The sequence below is a fragment of the Gadus chalcogrammus genome, chromosome 13 (assembly GCF_026213295.1).
Source record: "Gadus chalcogrammus isolate NIFS_2021 chromosome 13, NIFS_Gcha_1.0, whole genome shotgun sequence".
Lineage (NCBI taxonomy): Eukaryota > Metazoa > Chordata > Actinopteri > Gadiformes > Gadidae > Gadus > Gadus chalcogrammus.
This window is the reverse complement of record NC_079424.1, coordinates 21429067-21451129: the sequence shown is the minus strand read 5'-3', so window position 1 is coordinate 21451129 and position 22063 is coordinate 21429067. Positions and strand designations below refer to the sequence as shown.

General features: G+C 47.5%; 1 protein-coding gene across 1 annotated transcript; it reads left to right on the top strand.

Annotated features, from left to right (window-relative positions):
• Nucleotides 1-986: 986 nt before the first annotated feature.
• LOC130401493 (uncharacterized) lies at nt 987-2723 on the top strand. Its single transcript, XM_056605301.1, has 2 exons — nt 987-1294; nt 1826-2723. Exons 1-2 carry the CDS (start codon nt 987-989, stop codon nt 2721-2723), a joined length of 1206 nt encoding a protein of 401 aa, XP_056461276.1.
• Nucleotides 2724-22063: the final 19340 nt, after the last annotated feature.

Here is a 22063-nt window from a genome sequence, read left to right as displayed (position 1 = left end):
CCGTTTTTGAAAAAAACATAAGGGGTAACACTGTCGTTTTTTTCTTCTGCCCGTTTTTGAAAAAAACTTAAGGGGTAACACTGTCGTTTTTTTCTGCCCGTTTTTGAAAAAAACAAGGGGTAACACTGTCGTTTTTTTCCGCCGGTTTTTGAAAAAAACATAAGTGGTAACACTGTCGTTTTTTTCTTCTGCCCGTTTTTGAAAAAAACAAGGGGTAACACTGTCGTTTTTTTCTTCTGCCCGTTTTTGAAAAAAACATAAGGGGTAACACTGTCGTTTTTTTCTGCCCGTTTTTGAAAAAAACATAAGGGGTAACACTGTCGTTTTTTTCTGGCCGTTTTTGGAAAAAACATAAGGGGTAACACTGTCGTTTTTTTCTGCCCGTTTTTGAAAAAAACATAAGGGGTAAAAAAAACATAAGGGGTAAAAAACGGGCTGTAAAAAACGACAGTGTCTTTGAAAAAAACAAGGGGTAACACTGTCGTTTTTTTCTGGCCGTTTTTGAAAAAAACATAAGGGGTAACACTGTCGTTTTTTTCTTCTGCCCGTTTTTGAAAAAAACATAAGTGGTAACACTGTCGTTTTTTTCTTCTGCCCGTTTTTGAAAAAAACAAGGGGTAACACTGTCGTTTTTTTCTTCTGCCCGTTTTTGAAAAAAACATAAGGGGTAACACTGTCGTTTTATTCTGGCCGTTTCTGAAAAAAACATAAGGGGTAACACTGTCGTTTTTTTCTGGCCGTTTTTGAAAAAAACATAAGGGGTAAGGGCCTGTGTCCACCAAAAGCGTTTTTAAAAGACGGAGCGCTCCGTGCACTGCTTTCAACGCGTTTGTGCGCGCCGCTCAAAAAAGACGCACGAAGCGTTTTTCGTTTACGTCATTAAATACGCGTCATCGCTTGTATCCATAGATACACAGCTTTTATCTGTTGGCTCCATCATATGGCATCTGACACCTGAACGTCCGGTTACTCCTACAATTTGCGAAATGAATCCGAGAGTGATAGCGCTTCTTGCCGTGGCAGCGGAGGTTGCGGACGATCCCCCTGCGCCTGTCGTGGTTGCCCGGAGGAGAGTATGGGTCCACAATATTAATCGTGGCAGGGGGCAGTACGGGGAATATCACCGGCTGTGCCAAGAGCTCCGCCTGGACGAGGATCGCTTCAAGGTCTATTTTAGACTCAACCGGCAGCAGTTTGAAGGAGTGTTAACGTTTATTGGGCCGACCATTGCAAAGATGAAGACCAATTATAGGGAGAGCATCAGTCCCGCCCAACGGCTTTGCATTTGTCTGAGGTGAGTAGCATAAACTGAAATGTGTCTTTGTAAATGAACACAACAGTTGGTATTTAACGTTAGGTCTATAGACCTAACGTTAAATACCAACTGACGTTAGGTCTATAGACCTAACGTTAATTACCAACTGTACCAATTTAGTTTTAATTTTTATTTAGTTGACTCAACTCCTGTTTATGTCTAAACAATATATAGCCTATATTGTTTAGACATAAACAGGAGTTGAGTCAACTAAATAGCGAGTCTGTCTGAGGTGAGTAGCATAAACTGAAATGTGTCTTTGTTAATGAACACAACAGTTGGTATTTAACGTTAGGTCTATAGACCTAACGTTAAATACCAACTGACGTTAGGTCGATAGGAGTTAACAGGAGTTAACGGTTTGGCTTCTTATTAATTCAATAAATTAAATTAATTAAAAGTTTTCATATTTAATTAATAAGAAGGCAAACCTTTATTAGCAGCTGTGCAGTTCTTTTTTGTTTTCTAATTAACTGAAGATAATGTAGGCTATCTTTGTTTATGTTGCAGGTACCTGTCAACTGGAGACTCCTACAGGTCCATAGCCTTCAGCTACAGGGTGGGGTTCTGCACTGTGGCGAGGATCGTGAAGAGTGTGTGTGAGGCCATATGGCAGTGTATGGTCTCCACATACATGCCTGTGCCAGGGGCAGAGGACTGGAGGAAGATAGCTGGGGACTACGAGAAGCTGGCAGACTTCCCCAACTGCCTCGGCGCCATAGACGGCAAACATGTGGTTATACAGGCCCCACCGTCTACTGGCAGCCAGTATTTTAATTATAAGGGGGCATTCTCCATCGTCCTTCTGGCGGTGGTGGATGCCCGCTATCGCTTTAGGGTCGTGGATGTGGGGGCCTACGGCAGGAGCAGTGATGGAGGCACGCTCTCGTCTTCGGCCTTTGGCACTGCTCTGCGGCTGGGGAACCTGGACCTTCCACCTGATCGACCCCTACCTGGAGCAGACCATCTGGGACCCCAGCCGCATGTATTCATTGGGGATGAGGCTTTTCCTCTGCGGAGGAACCTCCTGCGGCCCTACCCTGGCCAAAACCTGGGGGGAGAGCGGAGGATTTTCAATTTTCGGCTGTCCCACGCCCGGAGGATTGTGGAGTGCGCCTTTGGCATCCTCGCCAACCAGTGGAGGCTCTACAGGAGGGTTCTCGGCGTGTCTCCAGAGGTGGCAGAGAGCGCCGTGAAAGCCACCTGTATCCTCCACAACTACATGCGTTGGGATGGTGAGGGAGAGGATGGCCCCCGCACTCCAACTGTGCCATTACAGGGTGCAGTTCAGAGCATCCCCAGGGTCGGCAGCAACAACGCCTCCAGGGAAGCGATCGCAGTGAGGGAGACCTTCAACTGCTATTTTTCATCTCTGCCTGGTCGAGTGACATGGCAGGATGGAATTTAGTTTATCATTTTGTATATAATGATATGTTTTTTTATCATTTTGTATATATTTAAATCAAAAAAGGCGAAAAACCAAAACTAATAATACAATTTCTTAAATCAATCTAACATTCATGTTGTATGCTGGATTACTTCTGAAGACAAAAACACACCTTTAACACCTTCATCATCATCAGAGCATTCATTATGTATCTACTACCTAATTTAATGAAAACAAAACAACATTGTCTTAGCATTAAAATGTTTAATTAACTGATTCATTAGAAAATGATTCCAAGATAGTATGTACACATTTGAAACATTTCTTATAGCTTGTACTAAATCTAAATAGAAAATGATTCCAAGATAGTATGTACACATTTGAAACATTTCTTATAGCTTGTACTAAATCTAAATAGAAAATGATTCCAAGATATTATGTACACATTTGAAACATTTCTTATAGCTTGTACTAAATCTAAATAGAAAATGATTCCAAGATAGTATGTACACATTTGAAACATTTCTTATAGCTTGTACTAAATCTAAATAGAAACTGATTACAAATTTTATTGACACATTTAAAAAAATCTTAAAGCTTAAACTAAATCTAAATAGAAACTGATTGCAAATTTTATTTACACATTTAAAAAAATGTTAAATCTTAAAACTAAATCTAAATAGAAAATGATTACAAATTAATTACTCTCCAAACTCCACATCATAAAGGACCTGCTGCATCCTCATGCGCGCCTGGGCCTTTTTCTGGTTGGACAGCCTCCTCAATGATGGGACGAGGCTGAGCATAAAATGCTCATCCTCCTCCAGAGCCGGTGTATTCTCCTTTTCTTTTTCGAGGGAGGACAGGATTGATTGCTGGAACACAGACAGCGGCTGCTCCAGCTGTCTCCTGCGTGGTGGTGGAGGTACAGGACGCAGCGGTGTGACCAGAGTCACCGTAGAGGTAGTGGGAGGAGATGGAGGAGAGGTGTCCACAGCGGACTCTGATAGGCTGGGAGAGGGAGGAGATATCTCCTCTTCACTTTGAGCCACCACCTGTGAAAGAAAGCATACATTTGTTTGTTTAAAATGTGCAAATTAAAATGGTGAATACTTATAAATATCTCTGCATCTGGCTTCACCCAACAAAAACCTTAAGAACACTAGTATGTTAGGGTATGTTTTTAGCATATGTTTTAGGCTACTATAGCTTTTGTTATAGGCCTACCTCTCGTTGGGGAGACATACTGGGCGCTAGCAGGGCCAAGATCTCCGGTGCTATTTCCTGCCGGCTATAATCTCCCTGCTCCATATTACTAGAAGATACCCTCTCCTTCACATGGAGCTCCAGGAAGCCCATGATCGCCATATACTTCCACCTCTTGAAAGAGGTGGCACCGGCCCCACTTTTCTTCCTGTCCCTCTCTGCCTTCCTCTCCCTCAAATATTTATCCCGCAAGTACTTCCATTTCTTGCGGGACACTTCAGCTGTTGATACAAGATTATGTCTCTAAAATTAGCAATTCACACAACCTACAAGGTTAATATCAAGCCTACCTATCAGTAACGTTAATACGAACTGCCAAGTTAACGTTAATACTAACTGCCAAGTAAACGTTAATACTAACTGCCAAGTAAACGTTAATACTAACTGCCAAGTTTGGGTGGCAGTTTGTACCTAACGGCTAATAGTTAAATGCGATAATATCATTATTAAACATGATAATAATATAAATAATTAATAAATAATTCTCACCTGTAACGCCCAGCATAGATGAAATGTCTCGCCAGGCCTGGTTGCGTTTTGTTAGGTCGTGGTAGGCCTTCAACGTGAGGTCGTACAGGACCGGACACTCACAGCTGTTATCAAGCTTTCGTCCGACATGTTTCAGTTTGTTTCAGTTTGAGTTCGGTTTATACTTTTAGCCTTGCCTCATCCTCGATTTTGATTGGTCGTTCAAAAAAAGCGCCGATGACGTGAAGCGCTTTTCTTCAAAAGTTCAACTTTTTTCAACGGGGGCGCGCGTCTAAAAGCGCGAGGCGCGTGGAGCGTTTAAACGCTCCGGCCGGCTTTTTAAAAGGCGCGCTGCTTGCGCGTCCTGCCATAGAGAATGCATTGCAGACCGGCGCTCCGTCTTTTAAAAACGCTTTTGGTGGACACAGGCCCTAACACTGTCTTTTTTTTCTGGCCTTTTTTGAAAAAAACATAAGGGGTAACACTGTCGTTTTTTTCTTCTGCCCGTTTTTGAAAAAAACAAGGGGTAACACTGTCGTTTTTTTCTGGCCGTTTTTGAAAAAAACATAAGGGGTAACACTGTCGTTTTTTTCTGGCCGTTTTTGAAAAAAACATAAGGGGTAACACTGTCGTTTTCTTTTGGCCGTTTTTGAAAAAAACAAGGGGTAACCCTGTCGTTTTCTTCTGCCCGTTTTTGAAAAAAACAAGGCGTAACACTGTCGTTTTTTTCTGCCCGTTTTTGAAAAAAACAAGGGGTAACACTGTCGTTTTTTTCTGCCTGTTTTTGAAAAAAACATAAGGGGTAACACTGTCGTTTTTTTCTGGCCGTTTTTGAAAAAAACATAAGGGGTAACACTGTCGTTTTTTTCTTCTGCCCGTTTTTGAAAAAAACATAAGTGGTAACACTGTCGTTTTTTTCTTCTGCCCGTTTTTGAAAAAAACAAGGCGTAACACTGTCGTTTTTTTCTTCTGCCCGTTTTTGTTCGACAAAGGCTACCAACGTTTTGGAAATTTGGTCATGGTATTGATCGTTTACCTTTCCCTCTAGAACGATTATGCTTGACCTGCGGCTAGGCTCACTACTAGGCTAACCGCTAGGCAAAATACCATGCTAATGACCAGATTTGTCAAGAGAGTGATCTCTGCTTCAGGCAAACACCCAACACGATGGGTTTGAGGACAGGAACACGGTTTGAACATAGAAACAATGAAACTGACTACGGTCTAGTGATCAGGTCCCCTGAGGTGGCCAACGTTTCCAACTCTCAACAGTGCAGTTCTTTGTTTTTGTTCATATTAGAGATAAAAACATTGTTTGTTGATTTCCAGGAGACGAGGAGGCTCCATGTGATACTGAGGAGCTGCTAAGCTTGTGAACTGTGCGACAGCTGATTAGATTCGATTCAACTTTATTGTCATTGCACAAGTAAGGACAACCAGTACAACGAAATGCAGTTTAGCCTCTAACCAGTAGTGCAATCAATAAAACGTTTTTGTTAAAGCAGCGCTATAAGAATAATAATAATACATAGAACACAGATAGCAGATAGCAGCTGAATATAAAGTGCAGTAATACATAAATGGTTAATACAGTTAATACAGTTGATCTTCATTAATAGTAAAGTGCATAGGTAAAGTGCATAGGTGGTTTGAGGTAGTCAGACTGACCATAGTCCATGTTCAAGAACAGGGGGGGGGGGCTAGTGTAGGGTCTTTGTGTTGAGCAGTGTTGTAGTGTTGTGGAAAAAGCTGTTTCTGAGCCTGCTGGTGCGACTCCTGAGGCTCCTGTAACGTCTCCCGGACGGGAGGAGAGAGAACAGGGCATGACTGGGGTGTGTGTGGTCCTTGATGATTTTGTTTGCACGTTGCAGACACCGTGAATGATGAAGATCAGTGAGGGCAGGGAGTGATGCGCCAATTATTTTCTGAGCAGTTTTAACGACTCGCTGTAGGGCTTTCCTATCAGCCATAGTGCAGTTACCATACCACACCGTGAAGCAGTTGGTGAGGATGCTCTCAACGGTGCAGCGGTAGATGTTCCGGAGGATCTGAGGGGAGAATCCAGCTTTTTTCAGTTTTCTGAGGAAGAAGAGGCGTTGTTGAGCTTTCTTGATCAGAGTGGAGGTGTTGAGTGACCAGGAGAGGTCTTGTGAAATATGGACACCCAGAAACTTGAAGTTGGTGACCCGTTCCACTTCAGCCCCGTTGATGTGAATGGGTGAGTGTATGCTTGCCTTTGATTTCCGAAAGTCAACAATGAGTTCTTTGGTTTTGGTGGTGTTGAGCACAAGATTGTTACTAGCGCACCAAGCTGCCAAGTGCAGGACTTCCTCCCTGTAGGCTGATTCATCATTATTCCTGATCAGGCCGAGCACTGTTGCGTCGTCTGCGAATTTGATGATGGAGTTGGAGTTGTGAATGGGGGAGCAGTCATAGGTGAAGAGGGTGTACAGTAAGGGGCTGAGCATGCACCCTTGTGGCACACCAGTATGTAGAGGCAGTGTAGTGGAGGAGAGGTTGTTTAACCTCACCGTCTGTGGTCTGTTGATCAGAAAGTCCAGTATCCAGTTGCAGGTGGATATGCTGATGCCAAGCTTGTGTAATTTCATGATCAGATCAGATGGTATGATTGTGTTGAAAGCTGAGCTGAAGTCGATGAATAGCAACCTAGCATAGCAATTGCTATTGTCCAGGTGGGTGAGGGCAGAGTGAAGGGCTGTGAATATGGCATCCTCAGTCGATCTGTTGGCACGGTATGCATACTGGTGGGGGTCTAATGCAGGAGGAAGGCTGGGCTTGAGGTGAGCTAAGATTAGCTTCTCAAGACACTTGGTGATGATGGGGGTCAATGCTACTGGTCGATAGTCATTCAGACACGCTGGGTTAGATTGCTTGGGCACGGGGACGATGGTGGTGGTCTTGAGGCACACGGGAACAACAGCCTGGGCCAGTGACAGGTTAAATATGTTGGTGAAGACTCCAGATAGTTGCTCAGCGCACGTTCTCCACACGCGCCCAGGGATGCCATCCGGGCCAGCTGCCTTCCTTACATTCACCCTGATCAGCACTGACTGCACGTCAGAGGCAGTGAATCTGAGGGGTTGTTCGCCAGGTGGTGGGGTAGTTTTGACAGGCGTAGTGCTGTTGTCACGGTCAAAGCGGGCATAAAAGTGATTAAGCTTGTTAGCAAAGTCAGTAGTGGTGGTAAGGGGGGTTGAGTTTGCTCTTCTGTAGTCTGTGATGGCCTGTATTCCTTGCCACATACGTCGGGGGTCTGAGTTATTGAAGTGTTCTTCAATCCGTAGTTTGTGGCTGTGTTGGGCGGTCCGTATTCCCCTTTTCAGGTTAGCCCTGGATGTGCTGTAGGCTTCTTCGTTGCCGGATCGAAAAGCAATGTCGCGGGCCTTTAACAGTAGACGGACGTCCTTGTTCATCCAAGGCTTCTGATTGGGGTATATCTTGATCTGCTTATGAGTTGTGACATCATTTACGCCTTTATTAATATATTCCAGAACAGAGGAGGTATATGTCTCAATGTCCAGCTGAGAGTCAGAGGTGGCATTGGTGGCGAACAGACTCCAGTCTGTGCGCTGAAACCCAAGCTGTAGAGCGGCCTCTGCACCCTCGGGCCAGATCTTGACAGGAAGTCAATGAGGGGGTGGGTTCACCAGGGCCCTGACCTGCACACAGAGGCTGGTCCATGCATCACTAACGCAAGCACATCCCCGGAGACACTCATTGAGATTATTGTCTTTTTATTCACTTGGACCCCGCCGACTTAGAGCCTTCTCTCAACTCAAGTGTTGGCTTCTCTATAGCATGTCCAAGGTTTTAGTAAACAAACAAACCAACACACACACACACACACACACACGCACACACACACACACACACACACACACACACACACACACACACACACACACACACACACACACACACACACACACACACACACACACACACTCTCACTCACTCACTCTCTCTTTATCTCTTTCTTTCTCTCCTCTCTCTCTCTCTCTCTCTCCTCTCTCTCTCTCTCTCTCTCTCTCTCTCTCTCTCTCTCTCCATAAAGGTAAATGAAACACATTGTGTGTCTTTAATCTTCTTATATGATGAGGAGTTCAGTTGTAGTTCAAACACGACCAGCCTCATCTCCAAATGCAACCGACTGCAAATATGAAAAGAAAGGAAGAGCTAAGTTGCTAGGATGGGTTTGACATCAGGGGCCGTATTCACAAAGGATCTTAGGGCTAAAAGTAGGTCCTAACTGGCGAATTTAGGAGTAACTCCTAAAAATAATGGGCGTGTCACTCTTAAATTTAGGACTCCTAACTTTTTTCACTAAGAGCAATTCACAAAGTATTTTAGGACTAAAAGTAGCACCTAAGTCTAGGAGAGCTTAAAAGTCCTCAAGAGGACTCCTAACTCAGTAAGACCTATTCACAAAGAATCTTAAAATGCCTGCAAGACGAAATGTTAGGGTATTCAATTTATTGTGGAGTTAATGCGCGATGCAATAACATCCCCGACTAACAGGAATAATCCGAGTAGTCCCGAAATAAAATGTTATAAAAATTATAAATTATAAAAAAATATATATAACTTATAAAAAATAAAAATAATTGCGCCATCAAAAGACGAGGACGTGTTCGTCAATAGGAAGAAAGTGCATTCCATCAACACGCAGGTTGTTTTTGATGCAAATTTTAACATAGCCTACTGGATGTTGTTGCAAAGTGGCCTGGATCTTCAGCTACCCATGATTCGCGTATTTTAATGGTGAGCCGTCTGAGGCAGCTTTTTGAGATGTACCAGTTGGGTGTCACTTGCTGGGTGACAGTGACTATCCATGCAAGACGTGGCTCTAGACACCCTACCTCAATCCACAACCGGGAGCACAGTTAAAGTGTAACATGTAAGTGATTACGCAGATTACGTATAGTCCTATGCGTAAAACACATCGTATTGGCTCTTTGCGAGCACACACACATACACGAAATGTTGTGGAGAGAGGAATTGGGCAGATGAAACGTCGGTTTCATGTCCTCCACGGCGAAATACGCCTCACCCCAGAGAGGGCAAGCACAGTAGGCTAATCACTGGATGTGCCATTCTACACAACCTCTGCAAGCGGAGGAACATTCCACAGCCAGACGATGATGATGATGATGATGATGATGATGATGGCGATCAACATTACAAGGAATTTGGCCGTGTGGAACCGAGTGGACAGGCATTTAGGGATCACTTTGAAAACACATTTTAGGTAAACACCTTGGCACAAATCAGTCAACACTTGGGTAGTTCGTAACATTTATTTTATTTTAGATTTTACGTATTTGTATTGTTTGCTTTCTCTCTCTCTTGAACGTGCAGGCTACAACGTCATTATCGTGGTCTGCACAAAATTGTCATCATGCGTGTATTCTGCTAACTGCACTATAACTACTTAATAGGAATTCATTTCTAGCCTAGGCTATTTCCTTGTTTTTCGGTGATTCAGTGGGCTCGTCTGAACAACCAATCACCGAACTGACCGCTTCTAAACTCGTGCACGAGAATTGACGTAATCCATAGCAACGGCGCGTCACTCTTAGTTCACTCTTTGTGATTTATCCTTAGTAAGAGTAGGTCTCAGCGGCTTTGTGAATAACTTTTAAGAAAAAACTCCTACGTAAAATGTTTTAGCGCGAGTTAGGAGCACTCCTAGCGGTAAGATAAAATGCTTTGTGAATACGGCCCCAGGTGGAGTAGATATAATGATTTATGGATATAATGACTTCAGATGGTGTCTGACTGCAGTCTGGGATTCTGTGTTGACCCGGTCAATGGGGCAGGGAGATATTGACTAATGATGATTATCCCCCAGCTCATGATATGTTTAAGCACAGCTATGTAAAAACAGTTGAAGAGGGTTGTCTGTTTTTATCAGAGCTCTTTTAGTGCCTCACAATAATTTATCGTGTCTGTCTACCTGCTAGTCTGTCTGTCTGTCTACATGTCAGTCTGTCTGTCTGGATAGAAGGTCAGTCAGACAGAGAGACAGTGGGAGCGGGGGAGAGAGACATCAAGGAGAGCAGAGATCAGAGTGAGATGTACATGGAGATATTGACAGGGAGAGAGAGACTCTACTCCATGTTTAGGATGCTAGGAGTTGTTGAAACCATCCTCTGATTTGAAAGCACTGTGAGCCAGAAGCCCAGGTTGTGATGACTTTATTCTATTTACACAATGGCTGGTCTTCCAAGAATAAAAATGCATAATCCTAGCGTTTACTGTAAACAACACTACCATGTTTCACCACAGACGGAATCAATGATTAACTACTTCACATCTCTATGCAGTTGGTAAATTGTTGTCATCCTGTTTATCTTATGTAAAGAAATCTATAATAGATGTGAGATATGGATATGGGACAGAATAGACAGTTCGACTGACAAACATACTGAGGAATAAAGCAGATAGATTGGATAGATAGATAGATAGATAGATAGATAGATAGATAGATAGATAGATAGATAGATAGATAGATAGATAGATAGATAGATAGATAGATAGATAGATAGATAGATAGATAGATAGATAGATAGATATAGACAGACAGACGAAGAGGGAGGGAAAGAGCCAGATAGACCGATATATAGACAGACAGACCGACATATAGACAGACAGACAGACAAGCAGACAGACAGACAGACAAAGAGAGAGAGAGAAAGACAGACATACAGAGAGATATAGACATATAGGAATAGATAGATGAATAGATAGATTGGTAGATATATAGATGGATAGACATACTGACAGACATAGATAGATAGATAGATAGATAGATAGATAGATAGATAGACAGACTGAAAGACATATAGAGATAGAAGTCAGGGGCCGTATTCACAAAGGATCTTAGGGCTAAAAGTAGGTCCTAACTGGCGAATTTAGGAGTAACTCCTAAAAATAATGGGCGTGTCACTCTTAAATTTAGGACTCCTAACTTTTTTCACTAAGAGCAATTCACAAAGTATTTTAGGACTAAAAGTAGCACCTAAGTCTAGGAGAGCTTAAAAGTCCTCAAGAGGACTCCTAACTCAGTAAGACCTATTCACAAAGAATCTTAAAATGCCTGCGAGACGAAATGTTAGGGTATTCAACTTATTGTGGAGTTAATGAGCGATGCAATAACATCCCCGACTAACAGGAATAATCCGATTAGTCCCGAAATAAAATGTTATAAAAATTATAAATTATAAAAAAATATATATAACTTATAAAAAATAAAAATAATTGCGCCATCAAAAGACGAGGACGTGTTCGTCAATAGGAAGAAAGTGCATTCCATCAACACGCAGGTTGTTTTTGATGCAAATTTTAACATAGCCTACTGGATGTTGTTGCAAAGTGGCCTGGATCTTCAGCTACCCATGATTCGCGCATTTTAATGGTGAGCGGTCTGAGGCAGCTTTTTGAGATGTAGGAGTTGGGTGTCACTTGCTGGGTGACAGTGACTATCCATGCAAGACGTGGCTCTAGACACCCTACCTCAATCCACAACCGGGAGCACAGTTAAAGTGTAACATGTAAGTGATTACGCAGATTACGCTTAGTCCTATGCGTAAAACACATCGTATTGGCTCTTTGCGAGCACACAAACATACACGAAATGTTGTGGAGAGAGGAATTGGGCAGATGAAACGTCGGTTTCATGTCCTCCACGGCGAAATACGCCTCACCCCAGAGAGGGCAAGCACAGTAATCACTGTATGTGCCATTCTACACAACCTTTGCAAGCGGAGGAACATTCCACAGCCAGACGATGATGATGATGATGATGATGATGGCGATCAACATTACAAGGAATTTGGCCGTGTGGAACCGAGTGGACTGGCATTTAGGGATCACTTTGAAAACACATTTTAGGCAAACACCTTGGCACAAATCAGTCAACACTTGGGTAGTTCGTAACATTTATTTTCTTTTAGATTTTACGTATTTTTATTGTTTGCTTTCTCTCTCTCTTGAACGTGCAGGCTACAACGTCATTATCGTGGTCTGCACAAAATTGTCATCATGCGTGTATTCTGCTAACTGCACTATAACTACTTAATAGGAATTCATTTCTAGCTTAGGCTATTTCCTTGTTTTTCGGTGATTCAGTGGGCTCGTCTGAACAACCAATCACCGAACTGACTGCTTCTAAACTCGTGCACGAGAATTGACGTAATCCATAGCAACGGCGCGTCACTCTTAGTTCACTCTTTGTGATTTATCCTTAGTAAGAGTAGGTCTCAGCGGCTTTGTGAATAACTTTTAAGAAAAAACTCCTACGTAAAATGTTTTAGCGCGAGTTAGGAGCACTCCTAGCGGTAAGATAAAATGCTTTGTGAATACGGCCCCAGATATATAAGACATATTGAGGGATAGAAAGAGAGCAGAGATTTATATGGATAAAGATATAAACATATACGACCATAGAAATAGTGCATGTGTGCGTGTGTGTGTGTGTGTGTGTGTGTGTGTGTGTGTGTGTGTGGTGTGTGTGTGTGTCTGCTGGTTCAAGAGAGCTTGGGCCAAAATGTGTGCCTGTCAAGTGAGCATAAATCTAGCTTATATTTGTGCTGACACAGCATTTCAACTTAGACACACACACACAAACATACATACACACACACACACACAAAGACACACACACACACACAAACAATCACATGTTTTCCCACTTATGACACTCACATACACTCACACAGACCCTCCTCATCACACACACACACACACACATAAACACACACACACACACACACACACACACACACACACACACACACACACACACACACACACTAGAGATCCATTCTGTATGGTTGGTATGGAACCTTTTAAGGTAATTGGTGGTCCAGGTGACAGGTAGGCATTACTGTGAGACATACCTCTGCTCTAACTCACCTCAGAAATACAGTTAAGCATCTTGGTCCAATAAGTTTTACTGGCAATTTTCATAAGGTCTTATTGGAAGACCAGCACAAGATGGATGTTCACAGAGCGCCAGGGAAAGGATTCACCCCGGGAGGGATGAACACACTCGCACATCTCTTGTTATATTGTCATCTCATTTCTTTGCTTTCCCATTGTTTATTCAACCCGGTATCACGCGATTTCGTGCTCATGTGCACAAACGTTATTAATCTATTGAATCGTGTCCCAGATTACGATTGTCCGACTTTTTTAGTGCTACACAGAACGAAATGTAAACCAATGCATTCTGAATGGCAGCTGAAGGGAAAAACGGTCTGTCTAGTTACTGGACCAGATAAAATGAGACGGAGAGGTAATAAAGTCTATCGGCACGAGGACCTTGGATTTATTAAGTAAAGTGGCAACGGTTATACAGAGTCATAAAGCGTGAGAAATCGAATATGTCTAAGTCCCTAATCAGCGCTGATGGTTCGTCCAGAGCTTCGCCTCCGTGGAAGGTCTGCTTCAGAAGAAGGGGAAGAGTCCCTGTGTGACACACTCTTATGCTGTATCTTCCTCTTGGTGAGGTGTGTGCGTTTGAGACGTATGTGGTTCTGTGTGTCTTTGCGTGACCTTGGCTCTCAGGCCCTAGTGTATCTTCTCGTGTTCTTCCTGATGGGGGAGCGCCTCAAAGAGTCTCCTGATTGTGGCCCTCCCGTTCTGAGGATGAAACAGTGCTTTGCGTGACCTTGGCTCTCAGGCCCTAGTGTATCTCCTCGTGTTCTTCCTGATGGGGGAGCGCCTCAAAGAGTCTCCTGTTTGTGGCCCTCCCGTTCTGAGGATGAAACAGTGCATTGTCTGAGTGTTTACCATTTGCCTGGCGGAGAAATGGGGCCTTAGCTCTGGCCTCGACCTGACTATGTTATCATGTGTGTGTTATGTGTTTAAAAGTTGAATGTGACTGCCATGTGTTGTGCTCATCAGGCGTTAAGAGTTGACTATTGTAAGGTGACTGCCATGTGATGTGCTGATCAGGCTGGGGTAGGAGTTAGCTATATTTATAATGTACATGTGATGTGCTCAGCAGGTTATTTTGCCCAACATATCCCCCTCAAGTCGTCGCAAGACGACTTTTACTCATTAGGGATACGAGGGATAGGACTCCAGCGCGGGACTATCATTATAACACTTTTAGAAGTAACAGAAAGAAGGCAAAACAATCATAAAAACAAACAACCATGAGTATGGGACTAAAATAAGTCGCTGGACCGGGTGTATGGGGAAACCACGTGGGAGAAACGCCACCCATGCTTCAGACATGGGTATGCCATACACACCCCACCTAGGGGGTGGCATCCACCCCGGCCTTACATCGCGAACAGACGATACCAAGTAAAGTGGCAGCAGGTAATACACAAAAAACAAACATACCACAAGCATACAATAATACAAAAAACAAATAACAACAACCAACAACAAAACTAACACCAAACCCTAATAATAACAACGAAATGCAACAATAAAACAAACAGTAAACAATAAACAAAAATGCAACAATCACACAAATACTAAACAATAACAATCACAGGAAAGAAATGCAACCTATAAAACGTGTCCCTAAATAATAGTAATAATAATAGAAAGATATGAGGTAGATAACGAATGGCAATCCCCCTCAAGCCATCCCTAGGTGACCACACGCTAAGGATGTGAGGAGGAGTTAGCTGGTCGTGTAACAATAAGCAATCACACGCATGGGGTATCCAGGGTAGGCACGGGGCACGGGAACAACTGAAACCACGGAATAGTCCCTGAGCGTCATCACGGGCAGGTGGTACGCAAGGCGCCACCTGAGCATTAGACCCTTTTATTCAACTGCGCTCAGGACCTCATCTGATAAACGGGCAATCAAGGCCCCTGGAATCTCGCCCGTGTGTATCCCCGAGCTCCATCTAGTGGGACAGCGATATAAACAACAACATTTACGTTCCCGGCGTCGGTTGCGTAGACGCGGGCATAGATATGGGAGCGGCTGAAAACAGTGAAGCGTACAGAAGCGAATACAGCCAGGGGCGCCCTCAAGCCTTAAGGGAACGGGCCGCAGCCCCTGGTGCCGGAACGCAGATCCCTGGTCCGGGCGACGTGGGTGCATCAGGTGGGAGGGGGGTGGTGCCGTTGGCGGGGACGGGAATGCGGGAATGGGGCAGCCCACCTGGAGAGGTTACTAGCACGTCACAGGCGGGGGGGGGGAAAAAGGGGGTGTCGTGGTGGGGTTTCAGCATACGGTGGTGGAAACAGGACGCCGGGGCCGTGCACCTGGAGAGGCCACTAGCACTCACGGGTAGATGTCCGGCTCGGCGAAGACACAGTCGAGCTCGTACTCAAAGTCAGGGGTTGCAGGGCGAGGGAGGCCATACTCACAGTCAAATTTTTCAGGCACCATCTGGTCGTCCAGGGGAAGCTCGTCCAGGCAATCCAGAAGGGGCATGAGGGGGGCTGCTTCGGAGTAGGGAGGGGGCTGTTGTTTCTCCTTTTCGAGGGCCGTGGTGATGAGGCGTGAGCAGAGGGTGCGGGCACAGGGGATGCAGCAACACCCGCAGCAGACCACAATCCCGACGAAGCAGGCCAGGGATGTCAGGACGGCCATGAGAAGGCCCTTCCACTTGCCGAACATGTCGGTCATCCATTTCTCCATGGGGTTGTCGATCCCAGAGTCCTCTGCCATCTGGACGGAAAGAGCTCGAAGGCCGGCCAGGGCCCTTGTCACTGACCCGTCAGGGGCCGTGTTGTTGGGAATGAAGGTGCAGCACTGAGCCCCAAACATCGAACAGACCCCCCCTTTCTCGGCTAACAACATGTCTAGGGCTAGACGGTTTTGATACGCCATTAGAGAGGTGGCGGCCAGTTGTGAGGCCAAGCCTTCTACCGCGTCGCGAGTCAGGTTGGATAGGCGCTGGACGTTGTAGTGAATGTAATTAATGCGATCTACGTTTTTGTTGGGGGTGATTGGAAATATGGCAGAGATAAGGGGTATGTTCTCGAAACCCGCGGCGATCTGATCTGCTAACTTAAACTGGTTCGGAACGCCCCGGGGAATGCCTATGCTATCCATGTACGTGGGGGTGTTCTTGGTTAGGTCAAAGTGGTCGGTCAGAGCGGTAGTCGCGGCGGTGTCGAGAGGTAGTTTGGTTATTGGGCCCGGGCGAAACCCCGGGTAAAGAGCGTGACGGGCATAAGTAGGCGCACTATAATGCAGGTTCCGGACCATTGTGCCGGGAGTGTAAGTCTAAGGGTGAATTTGTCACAGGACCAGAATAGGTCTTGGCGTCCTAGGCCCGGTTCGGTCATGTTGGGCCAAAGCGTAACGTTCGTGATGGAGTGGCACCACGACTGGCTGGTACCACCCCAACATTCACCGCTCCGACCCTGGTGATGCAAGAGTGGGTGTACTCCCCAGGGGAGTACACCGGGGGAATCGAGTCGTTAAGGCCGGGTGGAAACAGAGAGCTAAGGAGGCCGCAGCCGGCCGGTTCGGGGGTAACAAACAGAGCTAACATGCAGTGAGAGCCGATGGGGTCGCTGGTAAAATCGAACAGTACTGGGGTCGAGATTAGATGGGGGCGAGCTGACGCACAGGCTACGCAGTCGGACAGCCCCTGGAATCGGATCGTAGCAGCAATCCAGCTAAGCCATGCATTATCGTCTGCGTAGCCGGTCGCGAGCGCGATGGAATCGTGGGTGGGGAGTCGCCCCACGGAATTTAAATCAAAAATCGTGACCGGGCCGTCGCGAGTCATTATGGGTCGGACGGGGGGTTTAGGAGTTGTCGTGTTGGCCCTGGAGGCTGGTGCGGTGGGTGTGGTGGGGGCCTTTCTGAAATTTATTTTCAACAAAGCCGCCGTGTCCGTGCCGGACTGGGACATCCCCGAACACGAAATAGGCAGAGTCAGTATTTACACCGCACGCCCGAGTCGACCCAAATGCGGGGTTGCCCCATCCTTGGTACGGGTTGCTGGTAATGTTCCTGAGGGTAAGGGTGATTCTGCCGTTGCCTCCCGAGAGGAAGCCCTTCGCCTGTAGTGCGGCCGTCGCGTCAGGCCTGTGGAGAGTCTGAGAGCGGTTAGTCACATAGTACCCCTGGTGCCTCCCTGTCATCCATAGTACATTTCGCCATCCTCGACACCAGCTCTGGCTGTTGTCCGGGGACATCATTACCCCGTTGCCCTGGACTCCCGCGAAGGAACCCTTGGGAGCATCGCAGATGTATGCATCGTACTTCTCCCAGGCTGCGGGTCCGCCTACGCACGGAACGACGTCGCATAGGAGGAAGGTATAGGCGGCGCTGGAACCATAAGTATAGGTTAGGGATAGCCCACCGTATTTGTTGAGGCAGGGGTCGCTGGGGGATTTGGCGGCTTGCAGGGGTGTCTGTCTCCTGCGGCGGTGTGGACTCTGGGTTGGGGGTCCCGATGAGGGTTGTGTCGTCGTAGACGGGGGCTTGATGGTGGGGGACCTCCCCGGGATGGCCGTATGGAAGTCCACTCCCCACAGGATGAAGAAACCCATCATGGCCCCGGTTATTCCTACCATGCCGATGATGCAACGTCTATTGGTCCGGGCCTCCTGCGGCGTCAGTGGTGGCCTCATGGTGCAGCCGGGCGAGGTCGCGTTGAACGGTAGCCAAGGTGCGGTCATGCGGGTTGTCGGCCTTGCGGGTGGTAGACAGGTGGTGCCAGCGGGCGCCGCTCCTTCCTGAAAGGGAGACAGAGAAGGGGGTGGCCAGAAGTACCTTATAGGGGCCTTCCCACCGTGGCTGAAGGCATTGTCTCTTGTGGACCCTGACCCAGACCCAATCCCCGGGATTAACGAGGACGGGGTCGGGATCTGCGGGGGTCGGGAGGGAGGTGACCTGTGTGTACAAGGCTCGGGAGGCAAGAGTCAGGGCCTGTACATATTCTAAGAGGGCTTCATCATAATGGTCTAGTACCGGGCCCTGGGGGGAGAATGTGGGCTGGGCGTGGGTTGTGTATTTGGCAGGCGTGACAGTCTTTGATCACTTCCTGGATGCTGGCTTTCATTTCGGGGTGCCACCAGTCTCGCCGGATTGTCTCCATTGTCGCGGTGGTGCCCTGGTGGGTGCGGGAGTGGTGTGACCGAGCCATGAGAGAGAGAGCTCGGGAGCTGAGTGCCGGTTTGCCATCTGAGTAGCGGTAGATTTCGGATTCGTCCTGAGTGCATCCTTGTGCGATCCAGCAGCTCTTCTCATAAGGACCGGCGTGTTCTTGCATCTCGCCAAGGTATATCAGGAAGTCGCTCATGCTCCTCGGGTATGGCTCCCCGTCTATCAGGGACGATAGGTTGACCCGGAAGGAGGCCAGGTCCAATGCGCTGGCGCCAGGGGCGCCGATTCGCGTCCGTATCCTTTCTGCTTTCGGCTGGGCTCGCTCTGGTGGTGGTAACCTGGTTTCGGGGGCCTGGGCTTGGCTGTAGCTTGAGGAGGAGGGTGTCCAGTTCTCGGCGCTGGGTGGTTGCTGGTATTGTAACAGGGGTGGTGCGGGCGCCGGCACCGGGGCGGCCATTGTGTACCCAGGGTAATTGGTGGGTTGGTATCCCGGCTGCAGCCATCCAGGTGGCGGGGGCCCTTGACACGCCGGTATCTGATACATTGCGCATGATAGGGGCATTGGTGCTGGTGTTATTGGTGGGGTAGGCGTCGGGGCTGGGGGCGTTGGGGGTGTCGGCAGTGGGGCCGCTACAGGCATCATACTCATGGGTCCCCATGTCGTCCTTGGTCTTTTGTGCAGCTGGGATTTCTCGGCTAGCTCCTTGATCTGCATCCTCACGAGTTGCTTCTTCAATTCCTCGTAATCATCATCCTTTTCAAGTCGTTTGTCTTCCTCGAGTCGGTGGTGGTGATTAAGGTGAGCCACCCATTCCGTCCGGGGCTTGGAGTGCAGTGCCACCACTGTCTTCAGTCTCCTCTGGACCGTGGGTGGCAGTCCCTGTATTATTGCCCGCTGGAATGTCTGTGTCGCCAGTTTGCTACTGTGTGGGGGACAGTCATTATTATCCGTCCACAATCCTTCAGCCCTTTCTATGTACTGAAAGATAGATTCTTCAGGTTTGATGGTCAGGCCGGAGATTCCCACTCTGCCTGCGTCGGCTGGGAAGAGCGCCCTGAGACTCTCCCAGAAGAGGTTTCGGTAAGCTTCGAAGGGGGTGTTGTCAGGTAGGGCCTCAGTCTTGGTCAGTGTCTCCAGTTCAATGATTCGTCCGGCACCATGTGCCCTGCCGATGATGGCTCGTATGTCTCCCAGGGTCAGGAGATCGCCAGACGTCTCAGTTTCAAATCTTCTGATCCAGGCCGAGGCTCCTGCCGTGAGCGTTGGCAAGCGGGCGACCAGGTTGGCCATGTCCCGGTGGCTCCATGGTGTGTATGCTGCTCTTCCCTCCGCATCTATCAATAGAGGTGCCATAAAAGCCTCTTGTATACCTGGCCGGGGGCGGCGGGGCTCGCTCTTATTGGTACGGGGGTCCCTTAAGTGATCTGGGTCAGGGCTGAACTGGGAGGGGGTCATTAATGGGGAAGGTGGGGTGTATGAGGCGGGGGCTTTTGGCTGGGACTGAACTGGTGTTGTCGATTCTAGGGGACAGAACAATCTCGGCATGGGTAGGTGAGCCCTCTCCGGGGAGGGTGGGGGTGAGTGGCTGTCAGCTGGCCGGGAGGCTGAGAATCGCTCTCTGTCTTCGCTTCTCTGGGGTTCGTCTTGCCAATCCTCTCCGGGGGCTCTTCGTCGCTCGTCCGACATGGTGGGCGTGTTCGCCGCTTCTTCTTACAGCAGCCTGGTATGGGGGTGGTCGGGGTTGTGGACGCCTTTGCACTGAAGGCCGGATGCGGGGAGGTTTGTCTTTTTTAGCTTTATTAGTAACTGGGATAATTCTTCTAACAGGGGGTGATCGAGAGTCGGGGTTGGATTGGTATTGATGCTGTCTATTTGGAGGCGATGTAGTTGGGGAAGGGCAGGGTTGTTGTTGTCCAGCAGTGGGCGCTGTAGTTGGGGAAGGGTAGGGCTGGAGTGGTCCAGTAGGGGGCGGTGTAGTTGAGGAAGGGTAGGGCTGGAGTGGTCCAGTAGGGGGCGGTGTAGTTGAGGAAGGGTAGGGCTGGAGTGGTCCAGTAGGGGGCGGTGTAGTTGAGGAGGGGTAGGGCTGGAGTGGTCCAGCAGGGGGCGGTGTAGTTGAGGAAGGGTAGGGCTGGAGTGGTCCAGTAGGGGGCGGTGTAGTTGAGGAAGGGTAGGGCTGGAGTGGTCCAGTAGGGAGCGGTGTAGTTGGGGAAGGGCAGAGTTGGAGTGGTCCAGCAGGGGGCGGTGTAGTTGAGGAAGGGTAGGGCTGGAGTGGTCCAGTAGGGGGCGGTGTAGTTGAGGAAGGGTAGGGCTGGAGTGGTCCAGTAGGGGGCGGTGTAGTTGAGGAAGGGTAGGGCTGGAGTGGTCCAGCAGGGGGCGGTGTAGTTGAGGAAGGGTAGGGCTGGAGTGGTCCAGTAGGGGGCGGTGTAGTTGAGGAAGGGTAGGGCTGGAGTGGTCCAGTAGGGGGCGGTGTAGTTGAGGAAGGGTAGGGCTGGAGTGGTCCAGTAGGGGGCGGTGTAGTTGAGGAAGGGTAGGGCTGGCGTGGTCCAGCAGGGGGCGCTGTAGTTGAGGAAGGGCAGAGTCGGAGTGGTCCAGTAGGGGGCGGTGTAGTTGAGGAAGGGTAGGGCTGGAGTGGTCCAGTAGGGGGCGGTGTAGTTGAGGAAGGGTAGGGCTGGAGTGGTCTAGATTTGGCGGAGGGGGAGGTGTGGCTTGGGACTGAGTGAGAGAACTCAAAAAATGGCGGCCGTGGTGCTATAACTCTGTGTGGCCTGTCTAACACACGAGGGCGGATGAGAGACTAGGGGGTAACCCTTGTCACTCTTGGAGGAGGAGAACGAGAAAAAGGAGGAAAAAACAGGGGGGGGGAAGCAAAAAACAACAACAAGGCCTAGAGACGTTATTCAATACATCCAGATATTCCTTATAGCCAATAATCGTTATCTATCCTTATTGATTCATCTGCTTCAACAGACTAAACAGTCAACCAACGTGGCAAAGAGATGTGGTTTAGTATCGTAGTTTATCTATGCGACAGGTCCAGCAGTAATTCAAAGAAACACAGTAAAAGAGATATCATTTATCCTTGTCAACTTATCACGGGTCAAACAGTAACTTGAAGCAACACAGTAAAAGGTTATCTATCATTGTCAATTTATCTATTTCCGCAGGTTAAGCCATAGACCGAAGCAATACGTCAGAGAGACATTATTCATTATCATCAATCTATCTATTCTTTCCTTTACCCGTTTTAACGGGCGAAGATAGAGCGGACCACGCATACACTCACTGATTCACTCACAGATTCTCTCTTTCGCGCAGACGTACACAGACACATATCAACAGACTTCTCATTCTGTGTCCCGCACCCACAATCATCAGACACGGCAAAATAGCGTTGGGCATAACAAAGCAGGCAAGCGTTGCACACATAGCCGGGTTATCATTAATTGATTTATTTCTATATTTAACCGGCCCACACATACGCTCGTTCTCTTTCTTTCTCTCTCTCTGGGCCTCTTACACACACACACACAGCCACTTCGTCGCTTTCTCTCTGGGCCT